This window comes from Choloepus didactylus, chromosome 4 (assembly GCF_015220235.1).
Source record: "Choloepus didactylus isolate mChoDid1 chromosome 4, mChoDid1.pri, whole genome shotgun sequence".
NCBI classification, from domain to species: Eukaryota; Metazoa; Chordata; class Mammalia; order Pilosa; family Megalonychidae; genus Choloepus; species Choloepus didactylus.
In genome coordinates this window covers 100,994,527-101,007,384 of record NC_051310.1, presented here as the reverse complement: position 1 = coordinate 101,007,384, position 12,858 = coordinate 100,994,527, and the positions used below count along the sequence as shown (strand labels likewise).

The window sequence follows — 12,858 nt, the reverse complement described above, 5'->3', positions numbered from 1 at the left end:
TTAGGTCACTTTTGATGTGGTTGCTAATCTATAAGAAATATCTCAAATCCTTTTAAAATCTTGGCGCATCTGCACTTGTCTTTTATGCCTTATCATGTTGTTACTTATTTTCCTTCTTTAGCAGGCACAGTAGCTTCCTTCTTAATAAGTTGTTGCAGCTCATATTATTGAGTTACTGATTGTGTTGTTTTTGGAGAACAGAGTTTTGTTTATTTTCATTTTAGGGAGCATGTATTTTTCTAGTGTGGCTGCCTTGTTCCAGTTTCTTGCTTCTAGGCAGGTCAGCACCTGTCCTGGTTTTAAAGACATCCTGGCTTATATAAATATCCATTGATATGCTTCTTCACTGTTACGGTGCCTTTTTTTCCCCAAACTTGGTAGAAATAGAAAACATCCAGTTCACAGTAATTTTCTTTTCTTGTCTTTGTGCAGTAAATTCTTAGCCTCCAATATGTGTTTGGTTTTTTGCCCTTTGAATAAATTGTTTTTAAAAAGTAAATTGTGTATTTCAGGAAATGCTATATGTACAGTGAAGTGTGATGAAAAAGTGAAGGTGTTTTCTGTCCGAGGAACATCTTTTGAAGCTGCGGCAACAAGTGGAGGTAGTGCCAGTTCAGAAAAGGGTGAGTGTTCATTTGCCTTTTTGTTTTTGCTTTTATTTTTAGTTTACAGAAAGAAGAAGTTGCCTTTGGGTAGATTTCTTGTGAGAGTATTTGAAAGCTCAATCTAAATGATATTCCCAAGTTTGTATAAGAATAATAAGAAATATTTGTAACATCTTTTTGGCATCATTTTTGGTACTAGGGTAGTTGCTTTGGTGGATCAAGGGGTTGTAAGAGAGAAGATCCATTAAGGTTCATTGGTTATATTGATGTTAAAGTTATTATACTCTCTTCTCACTATTTCTATAATACTTGGGAGATTCAGTAAAATAGAAAAATTAATAATAGAAAATGTTTAGAGGTGTTATACTTTAATGCATACTCTATCTTATTTGAACTCAACAGAGAGGGAGTTATCCCAGTTTTACAGGTAAACTCAGAATTAAATGACTTCTTAAAAGTCATACAGCTAATAGGAGGTGAAGGCTTAAATCTAGTCCTTTACTGTTTCCAAATCAGAGAGAATGAAATTAGGGGCACAGAAAGTTAACTGACAATTTTATGGAAATATGTATTTGTGTGTTTCTCTTGAAAGCAATTATCATAAAACTTAAAATCATATTCATTGTTTTGTTCTGTGTGTCAATGTATGCAGCATCAAGTACTTCACCAGTGGGAGTATCAGAATGGCTTGACCAGAAATTAACAAAAAGTGATCGACCAGAGTTAACTGGTGCCAAAGTGGTGGTATCTGGTGGTAAGTAGAATATTGTAATTTATTAATTTTAAAAGATGATGTAAACTTGTAATACTTCGATTTTATTAGTATTTATTTCAGAGGAACACAGGATTTTTTCAAACATTAGAAGTAGGGTAAGTGGCAAGTAGTATTCCCATTTTACCAGTTAGAAAAATGAAGTTGAAATTATGAGCATAATACACAATTTGGGCTTTCTGTTGCAAATCTATGTCACTGGCACCAGGGGGAGCATGGTACAATTCTCATCTCCATAGCTTTGCAACTTGGTATATCTTTTATTCACTGATTTACATGTTAATCTGCAGACATGGTTGGCTTCTTCTGAATCATAGAAAGAACTGGTCGCAATCTCAGGGCCATCTTACATGATTCCCACCCTTCACTCTACTTTGAAAGACATCCAAAATTGTTCAGGTTTCTGGGGATAATTCTTTGAAAGTTTCTTCACATTTAATACAAGAGCTCTTAAATATTGTGCATTTAATATAAGAGCTCTTAATATTGCTTCCTTTTGTATATCATGCTTGTTATTTAAAAAATTAAAATAACTTTTTAATAATCTGCTGACTTACTTTTTGAGAAAATAAGGACCACTATAACTTTTAAATCTTTCCAAATTAAATATAATCACATCAAACAGAAAATAATTTAGGTTCCAGACAGCCTTGTGTTTCAGTTGCCATTGAGAAGAAATAATTTAATACTTCATGAAGATATGTGACTCATTTATTCATTTATTTATTCAAGAAATGTTTATTGAGTGTCTGTTCTCTGCCAGTTCCTATGCAAAGTGCTGGGGAAATAAAGATGAAAAGGCAATCTGTTCTTTTGCACAGAAGTTTAAATTCTAGTGGGATGATCTCCATTCAAATAATAATTTCATTCAGTTACTTAGCAAATATTTATCGAGCATTTACTACGTATAAGGAATTTTGCTAAGTACCGCAGATGTAACAGTTACCAAGATAGGTATGGGCCCTGAAGTTAAAGAATTTTTGTTCTTGTGGGGAAGATTGTCATAAAAGACTAATTACACAACTAGTTAGTTAATTACAGTAATATGGAATGCTCTGTAGGAGAAGTACAGGAATAAGTACAGCTATAGTAGTAGCTTAGAAAAAGTCAGGAAACATTTTATAGAGGAGCTGGCAAGCTTAAATCTGGCAGTTGTGTGATATGAAAGTTCTCTGAGGTATACAAAGTAGCAAAATTTTTATAGAATGGAATTTAAATTTGCTTTTTTTTTGCATAATGAGGTCGGGGTTTGAAGAATGCAGAGAACTTCAAGTTGTTATATGACTTGGCAGATCAACTACATGCTGCAGGTAAAGTTATTTTCTTTAATAGAAGAATGTTCTCTTTTTGTTGGAATTTTTTTTTCATTATTTCCATTTATGTATAAGTCACTCAAGGTTGCAAATTATTGTGCTTTCTATGGTTTTCTGCTTTTCTCTCTGAAACAATTTTTCTTATTCCTCCAAGTAAATAGTATAGGAAGATGTGCTGGTTTGAAGCTGTATGTACCCCAGAAAAAAATGTTCTTAAATCTAATCCATTCCTGTGGGTATAAACCCATTGTAAGTACGACCTTTTGATGAGGCTACTTCAGTTAAGATGAGGCCTACCTCATTCAGGGTGGGTCTTAATCCTATTATTGGAATCCTTTATAAATGGAATTATTACAGAGGAGGGGAAAAGAAGCTAAAATCAATGAAGTCTGGAAGAGAAGGGAGAGACCAGCAGATGCCACCCTGTGCCTTGCCATGTGGCAGAGAAGCCAAGGATCTCTGGAAACTAGTTTTTGGGAATAAAGCTTCTCCTTGATGATGGCTTGATTTGGACATTTTCCTGGACTCTTAACTGTAAGTTAAAAAATTCCCATTAAGCTGAACCGTTTCATGGTATTTGCTTGGATCAGCCTAGGCAACTAAAACAGAAGAGGATGTCCTTGTTTCTTAGTATTTATGTGATACTTTTATAGTGGCCAAATCTTAGTTGTTCTTTAATTTTTTAAAAATTTAAATGTCACTCAGATTCAGGATTACCTGGTTTTTTTGTTTATGGGTGATCTAATATAAATCTCTCATACAAATCTATATGCATTTAAAATTATTTTAAAATTATAGTTAAACATGTATAGGAGAGATAGAACCTTTATTAAAAGTGCACCGATGGGAACAAGATGGTAGCATTAGACATTTTGGGAATGTTTCCCTTTTAGAAACAGCTAAATAAAAGGCAAATTTAACTCACTTGGAACTCTTGACCGCAACAAAGACTGGCAAAAGACTCCACAGTGCTGAATTGAAGAATAAAAAAACACCTACCAAAAATAATAGTCTGGACCCCTCCTCCGTGCTCAGTCCCATGCAGTTAAGAAACACACAGTGACAGCTTTCTGGCCTGGGCACCTCCTGCTGTGGTCACTGACCACAGAGCCACCCATGGCAGCGACTTAGAGGCCCTTGCACATTCCAGCATGGGGATCTAAGGACACATAGAGCCAAGGTGGTGCATGCGAAGCAGTCACCTGGATTAGAGTGACCCATGGTAGAACTATTGGCAAGCTGGGTACACTCCTAACCTGGTATACCTAAATGAAAAAAAATGGATGTTTTTGAACACCAATCCCATCTGGTTCCCTGGATTGAGATCTCTTAATGCAGAAGTTATCAGAGGCAGAAAAGCTGCAAAAAAAGGGGAAAACAAACTGATATAAGACAGGGCAGACCCATGGCTGAAAGCATGCAGCAGAGGAGATGAGCAAATCATAGGTGCTGGGGAGGAAACTTTGTATAAAAATGAAGGGAACCACCCAGGACTCCCAGAAGAAGAACAGAGGAAAGGAAATCCTCTTGGGGAGCGGAAACAGTTGCATATAATAAGGTAAACTTAAAAGTTACTGTGCATGCCCAGGGCAAGAGGCAGGTGCAGAGGACCTGAGAAAATCCAAATTATTAAATGTGCACTGCTCTAAATGTTCAGCATAAGCTGGACCAAGCATTGAAGAAGAACCCTGACACAGAGCCAATCAGTGCTAAAATCCTAGGTAAGAAGGAGAAACTGACACATCAAACAGTCAAATGCCCAGACATCCACAAAGGACCGCAAGCCAGACAAAGAAGTAGAAAGAGATGGCTCATTCATTGGAACAAATTAAAATTTCAGAGGAAACACAGACAGTGGAACAACTAATCAAAGACATTCAGTCAAATTTCCTAAATCATTTCTAGGAGCTAAGAAAAATATGAATAGAAATCAATCAAATGTGGATAAGAAACTAAAGAATATAAAGAAGACTATTCTTGGACAAAAAGAAGAATTAAAAAATGTGAAAAGGAACATAACAGAACTTGGGGGGGGGGATGAAAAACAATAATGGAGACATGTTCAACAGCAGATGTGAAAAGGCAGAAGAAAGAATCAGTGAATTAGAAGCTGGAACAATTGAAATCACACAGTCAAAAAAGCAGAGGAGGCAAGATGGCGGAGTGGTGAGGAGCAGAATTTCGTCTCTCCCCTAGAGCAGCTGGCAATTACCCAAGAACTATATGAAACAGTGTTTTCGGGATCTCCAGTAACCAGTCACACATTGGACACAAGTTTGGAATTGGAAGAAAAGCTGAGACCGCAGCGAACATTGTAAGTTCCCCGGACCAGGGGTCTGGCGCCCCTCCCCACCCAGACCTCACAGACTGTCTTGCTGCCAGCTCCCTGAAAGGGGGGGAAAAAAAAAACAAAAAACAGCAATCTGCTGAGGGCAAGAAGGGAGGCTCAACCCAGCCTCAACTGCAGAACTAATTAACAAATTAATTAACTAACTTTGGGAGCTGGGGTGCTAAAGAAGGGCTGGGCTCCAAGAAGTGGGGGCACCTAAAAGCAGACACCCATTCCCAGACTCCAAAAAAGCCATTTTTTTTTTCCCTTACATTTTGTCCCTTCTGGCTTCTCACTGATCCCTTATCTTTTTGCATTTCAATAGCCCCCGGCAGGGGTGGAACTGAAGCAGTTGGAGAGTAATTATCAGACAATAGCCCAAAGCATATCTTTAAATGCTCTATTCTGACACTGACAAAACTTCCAGGCTGGGGAAAGACGTTTAAAAGAGACTCTTTTTTTTGTTTTTCCTTTTTTCTTTTTCTTGATTTCTTTTCTACTTTTTTTTTTTTTTTTTAAATCTAAAAGTAATATATGTGGTTATTTTCTATCAGAAAGCCCAGGTTGAGGGACTGGGCTGGGCTTGAGGGGAGACAGAGTACCCACGGTGTCTTTGAATTCTGTATTCACTACTGAAGGCCTCCAGCCCCGTCTTTAATTGGCAACTCAGGCTGACCAAGGAATCTACCTGGAGAGGCCCCAAAGAGGAGAGAGGAGAAGGGAATAGTGCCCCTGAGAGACAACTGGAGTTCTGAGGATTGGGAGAGTGGAGGGAGGCCCAGCTCAACTGGCAGTCCTCCTGGGAATTCAGACCCCAGGAGCTGGAATTCAGATTCCAGCTTCAGTCAGCCATGCCCCTGACAGGATCAGAGTCACCAGGAGAACTAAAGGCTCCATACCTCCTTACACTGGTGGGGGAGCTGCGGGCTGGCCAGCACCACCTGCTGGACAGGAGAGGAAAAGCACCAATTCTAAAGGCCTCATAGGAGGGTCTCATTCTCAGGAAAACGCCATACCCTCCCAGTGAGACCTGGGCCTCACTAGATTGGGAAAATCTGACTAGGGTCGACCATATCTGAGGAGACCCACTCACAAAAAGGTTACATAGAGGCAGAGCAAGAAACAGAAAAAACAAGAGGGGAAAAATTCTGATCAACTAAATAGAACCTGAGTTAGAGGTCTAGAATAAGTTGAACTGAATAACAGAGGCCAGAGAACAAAGCCAACCAACAAGAAAACCACTAGGTGAAAGACAGAAAACAAGCTCCAAAATAAACTAATCAAGAAAATCAGATGCCTAGACAACTTAAGATAACAAGCCATACCAGGAAACACGAAAACATGGACCAGCCAAAGGAACAAACTAATAGCTCAGCTGAGACACAGGAGTGGAGGCAACTAATGCTAAATAAATTTGATGAAATGAAGGAAGATATAGCAAAAGAGCTGAAGGATATAAAGAAGACACTGGCTGACCATAAAGAAGAATTTATAAACTTAAAAAAACAAATGGCAGAACTCATGGGAATGAAGGCCACAATGGAGGAGATGAAAAACACAATGGAGGGACACAACAGTAGATTTGAACAGGCAGAAGAAAGGATCAGTGAACTGGAAGACAGGTCATTCGAATTCATATACACAAAAGAACAGATGGTGAAAAAAATGGAAAAATATGAGCAGGGTCTTAGGGAGCTGAGCGACAACATGAAATGCACAAATATACGTGTTATGCGTATCCCAGAAGGAGAAGAGAGGGGAAAAGGGGCAGAAAGAGTAATAGAAGACATATTCACTGAAAATTTCCCAACTCTTATAAAAGACAGAAAATTAGAGATTCAAGAAGTACAACGTACCCCAAATAGAATAGATCCCAATAGACCTACTCCAAGACCCTTACTGGTCAGATTGTCCAATGTCAAAGACAAAGAGAGGATTCTGAAAGCAGCAAGAGAAAAGCAATCCATCACATACAAGGGAAAGTCAATAAGACAATGTACAGATTTCTCCGCAGAAACTATGGAGGCAAGAAGACAGTGGCATGATATATTTAAGATACTGAAAGAGAAAAACTGCCAGCCAAGAATTCTATATCTGGCAAAACTGTCCTTCAAAAATGAGGGAGAGATTAAAACATTTTCATACAAACAGACACTGAGAGAGTTTGTGAATAAGAGACTGGCACTACAAGAAATACTAAAGGGAGCACTACAGGCTGATAGGAAAAGACAGGAGAGAGAGAGTTGGAGAAGAGTGCAGAAATGAAGATTATCAGGAAAGGTAAAAGTAGAGGAAAAAATAAGATATGACATATAAATCCCAAAAAACAAAATGGTAGTAGAAAGTACTGCCCTTACAGTAATAACACTAAACGTAAATGGATTAAACTCCCCAATAAAAAGACACAGACTGGCAGAATGGATTAAAAAACAGGACCCATCTATATGCTGTCTACAAGAAACTCACTTTAGACACAAGGACAAACATAGACTGAAAGTGAAAGGTTGGAAAAAGATATTTCATGCAAACAACAACCAGAAAAAAGCGGGAGTAGCTATATTAATATCAGACAAGTTAGACTTCAAAAGCGAAACAATTAAGAGACAAAGAAGGACACTATATATTAATAAAAGGGTCAATTCATCAAGAAAACATAACAGTCATAAATATTTATGCACCAAACCAGAATGCCCCAAAATTCATGAGGCAAACACTGCGATCACTGAAAGGAGAAATAGATACCTCTACAATAATAGTTGGAGACTTCAATACACCACTCTCATCAATGGATAGAACATCTAGACAGAGGATCACTAAAGAAACAGAGATGTTGAATTGTATGATAAATGAACTAGACTTGACAGACATTTATAGAACACTACATCCAACAACAGCAGGATACACTTTTTTCTCAAGTGCTCATGGAACATTCTCTAGGATAGACCACAGGTTGGGTCACAAAGCAAGTCTCAACAAATTTAAAAATATTGATATTATACAAAACACTTTCTCAGACCACAATGGATGAAGTTGGAAATAAATAAAAGGCAGAAGGTCATAAAATTCACAAACATATGGAGGCTAAACAACACCCTCTTAGAAAACCAGTGGGTAAAGGAAGAAATTACAAGAGAAATTGGTAAATACCTCGAGGCAAATGACAATGAAAACACAACTTATCAAAACTTATGGGATGCAGCAAAGGCGGTACTTATAGGGAAATTTATTGCCCTAAATGCCTATATTAAAAGAGAAGAGAGAGCAAAAATTGAAGAGTTAACTGCTCACCTGGAGGAATTAGAGAAAGAACAGCAAACTAACCCCAAAGCAAGCAGAAGGGAAGAAATAACAAAGATTAGAGCAGAAATAAATGCAATTGAGAACAGGAAAACAATAGAGAGAATCAACAAAACCGGAAGTTGGTTCTTTGAGAAAATCAATAAAATCGATGGACCACTGGCTAGGCTAACAAAAAAAAAGAGAGAACAGATGCAAATAAATGCAATCAGGAATGGGAAAGGAAATATAACTACCGACCCTGCAGAAATTAAGGAGATAATGAGAAGATACTATGAGCAACTATATGCTAATAAACTAGACAACTTAGATGAAATGGACAACTTCCTAGAAAAGCATAAACAACCAACATTAACTCAAGAAGAAATAGATGACCTCAACAAACCAATCACAGGTAAAGAGATTGAGTCAGTCATCAAAAAGCTCCCAAAAAGGAAAAGCCCAGGACCAGATGGTTTCACATGTGAATTCTACCAAGCGTTCAAGAACGAATTAGTACCAATCCTGCTCAATCTCTTCAAAGAAATTGAAGAAGAGGGAAAGCTACCTAACTCTTTCTATGAAGCCATCATCACCCTAATACCAAAACCAGGCAAAGATACCACAAAAAAAGAAAATTATAGGCCAATTTCTTTAATGAATATAGACACAAAAATCCTCAACAAAATACTCGCAAATCGAATCCAGCAGCACATTAAAAGAATTATACACCACGACCAGGTGGGATTTATTCCAGGTATGCAAGGCTGTTTCAACACAAGAAAATCAATTAATGTAATACACCACATCAATAAATCAAAGCAGAAGAACCACACGATCATCTCGATTGATGCAGAAAAGGCATTTGACAAAATTCAACATCCTTTCCTGATGAAAACACTTCAAAGGATAGGAATAGAAGGGAACTTTATCAATATGATAAAGGCAATATATGAAAAACCCACAGCTAACATCACACTCAATGGGGAGAGACTGAAAGCTTTTCCTCTAAGATCAGGAACAAGACAGGGATGCCCACTATCACCATTGCCATTCAACATTGTGCTGGAAGTTCTAGCTAGAGCAATTAGGCAAGAAAAAGAAATAAAAGGCATCCAAATTGGAGAGGAAGAAGTAAAACTTTCACTATTTGCAGATGACATGATTCTGTATGTAGGAAATCCAGAAAAATCTACAGCAAAGCTGCTAGAACTAGTCAATGAATACAGCAAAGTAGCAGGCTACAAGATCAACACGCAAAAATCTGTAGTGTTCCTATACACAAGTAATGTGCAACAAGAGGAGGAAATCAAGAAAAAAATTCCATTTACAATAGCAACCAAAAGAATCAAGTATTTAGGAATAAACTTAACCAAGGACACAAAAGACCTTTACATAGAAAACTATAAGAAACTGCTAAAAGAAATTGAACAAGACCTGAAAAAATGGAAGAACATACCAAGTTCATGGATTGGAAGACTAAATATAGTTAAGATGGCAATTTTACCTAAACTGATTTACAGTTTCAATGCAATACCAATTCAAATCCCAACAACTTACTTTACAGAAATAGAAAAACCAATAACTAAATTTATTTGGAAGGGTAAGGTGCCCCGAATAGCCAAAAATGTCTTGAGAAAAAAGGAGTGAAATGGGAGGTCTCACACTACCTGACTTTGAAGCATATTACAAAGCTACAGTGCTCAAAACAGCATGGTACTGGCATAAGGACAGATATACTGATCAATGGAATCGAATTGAGTGTTCAGAAGTAGACCCTCACATCTATGGACAACTGATCTTTGATAAGGCAGTGAAGCCGAAGCAACTGGGAACGAGCAGCCTGTTCAATAAATGGTGTTTGGAGAACTGGATATCCATTTCCAAAAGAATGAAAGAGGATGTCCATCTCACACCTTATACCAAAATTAACTCAAAGTGGATCAAAGACCTAAACATTAGCACCAAGACCATAAAACTCTTAGAAGAAAATGTAGGGCAATATCTTAAAGATCTTGTGAAAGGAGGTGGTTTCTTAGACCTCACTCCCAAGGCACAAGCAACCAAAGAACAAATAGACAAATGGGATCTCCTCAAAATTAAACACTTTTGTACATCAAAGGACTTTGTCAGAAAAGTCAAAAGGCAACCTACACAATGGGAGATGATATTTGGAAACCACATATCAGATAAGGGTTTAATATCCCGAATATATAAAGGAATCGTGCATCTCAATAACAGAAAGACAAACAATCCAATTAAAAAATGGGCAAAAGAAATGAACAGACATTTTTCTGAAGAGGAAATACAAATGGCTCAAAAGCATATGAAAAAATGCTCAACTTCACTGGCTGTTAAGGAAATGCAAATCAAAACCACAATGAGATATCATCTCACACCTACCAGAATGGCCATTATCCAAAAAACAGAAAATGACAAGTGCTGGAGAGGATGTGGAGAAAGAGGCACACTTATTCATTGTTGGTGGGAATGTAGAATGGTGCAACCACTCTGGAAGACAGTATGGAGGTTCCTCAGGAAGCTAAATATAGATTTGCCATATGACCCAGCTATTCCATTGCTGGGTATATACTCAGAGGAACTGAGACTTAAGACACAAACAGACATTTGTAAACCGATGTTTATTGCAGCATTATTCACAATTGCCAAGAGATGGAAACAGCCCAAATGTCCATCAAAGGACGAGTGGATAAACAAACTGTGGTATATACACATGATGGAATATTATGCAGCTGTAAGACAGAACAAAGACATGGATCATGTAGTAATGTGGATGAACCTTGAGGACATTATGTTGAGTGAAGTTAGCCAGAAACAAAAGGACAGATTCTGTATGGTCTCACTAATATGAACGGACATTAATGAACAAACTTTGGGAGTTAAAAGCTGACAACACAGGCGACCAGGAGATAGAAAGAGGGCAGAGATCAGCCATTTGATGCTGAAGGACTACAGAATGTTTAGGATTGATTGCATAGATCCAGAAATAGATAGCATAATACTGTGTGATGGTAGCACGGTATTGTAAGTACACTGAACAAAGATGTCTGTGAGTAAAGCTGAAAGAGGTGGGATAGGAGAATGTATAACACCAGAGGTAAAGATAGATGATAAAGACTGGGACTGTATAATGTGGCAAAAACTGGAGTGGCCAATGACTGTTACTAAATATACAAATATAAAAATGTTTTTGCATGTGGGAAAGCAAATGAATGTCAACCATGTAGAAATTTGAAAAAGGGATGGTATTCAGGAAAAAACATAATCAAAGCAAACTGGAGTCTATGGTCAACAGTAACATTGTAATATACCTCCATTAAATGTAACAAAGGCAATACGCCAATGCTAAATGTATATGAGAAGGGGATATGGGGGAGTAATATGGGATTCTTGGTAGTGGTGTTATTTGCTGTCCTTAGTAGTATATTGTATTGTATGACATGTTATTTTTCTTTTTATCATTTTTTCTTACTGCTAAAAAAAAAAACAATTTTTCTTGTAGTAATCAGTATGTTCAAATGCTGATTGTGGTGATAAATGTACAACTTTATGATGATACCATGAACAACTGATTGTACACTGTGGATAAATGTATGGTATGTGAATATAACTCTATAAAATTGTAGGAAAATATATATATAGGAGTAAAAGTGTTGGAGAAAACATGGTGAGAGGGATGATGCCTCACCAATATGGACTAACTACAATGTGTAAACTCAGAATTGAATCTTAGAACATAGCCTAATGTGGACACAATAATTGTAATAGTCCCTAGATCGTAAGCTCTTACAGCAGTTAACTCTATCCCTGAATTGCAAGGCCTATCTCTAAACTTTGAGATGCTGATCCCCTAGCGTATGTTGTCACAAACATTGGGACTGGCGGTTTAATGTGCTGAGCCCTTGAGCATGGGACTTGTCCTTATGAAGCTCATTAGCACAAAGGAGAGTCTAAAGTTGTATGTAATGGTGCCTAAGAGTCTCCCCCTGAGTACCTCTTTGTTGCTCAGATGTGGCCCTCTCTCTCTCTGAGCCATCTCGACAGGTGAACTCGCTGCCCTCCCCCCTACGTGGGACCCGACTCCCAGGGGTGTAAATCTCCCTGGCAACGCAGAGTATGACTCCCGGGGATGAATGTGGACCCGGCATCTTGGGACTGAGAGTATCTTCTTGACCAAAAGGGGGATGCAAAATGAGACAAAATAGTTTCAGTGGCTGAGAGATTCCAAATGGAGACGAGAGATCACTCTGGTGGACATTCTTATGCACTATATAGATAACACCTCTTAGGCTTTAATGTATTGGAATAGCTAGAAGTAAATACCTGAAGCTACCAAACTCCAACCCAGCAGTCTGGACTCTGAAGACAATTATATAATAATGTAGATTACAAAGGGTGACAGTGTGATTGTGAAGACCTTGTGGATCACACCCCCTTTATCTAGTGTATAGATGAGTGGAGGAATGGGGATAAAAACTAAAGGACAAATGGGGTGGGATGGGGGGATGATTTGGGCGTTTTTTTTTTCACTTTTATTTTTTA

General features: G+C 37.9%; 1 protein-coding gene across 1 annotated transcript in view; it reads left to right on the top strand.

Moving 5' to 3' along the window:
• The window catches only part of ETFA (electron transfer flavoprotein subunit alpha), a 124,516-nt gene that overhangs the window by 58,374 nt on the left and 53,284 nt on the right, over positions 1 to 12,858 (top strand). Inside the window, exons 6-8 of the mRNA XM_037833317.1 lie at positions 513 to 623; positions 1,258 to 1,359; positions 2,619 to 2,687. Of these exons, the coding sequence (XP_037689245.1) occupies positions 513 to 623; positions 1,258 to 1,359; positions 2,619 to 2,687 (282 nt within the window). The remainder of the gene's footprint in view (positions 1 to 512; positions 624 to 1,257; positions 1,360 to 2,618; positions 2,688 to 12,858) is intronic.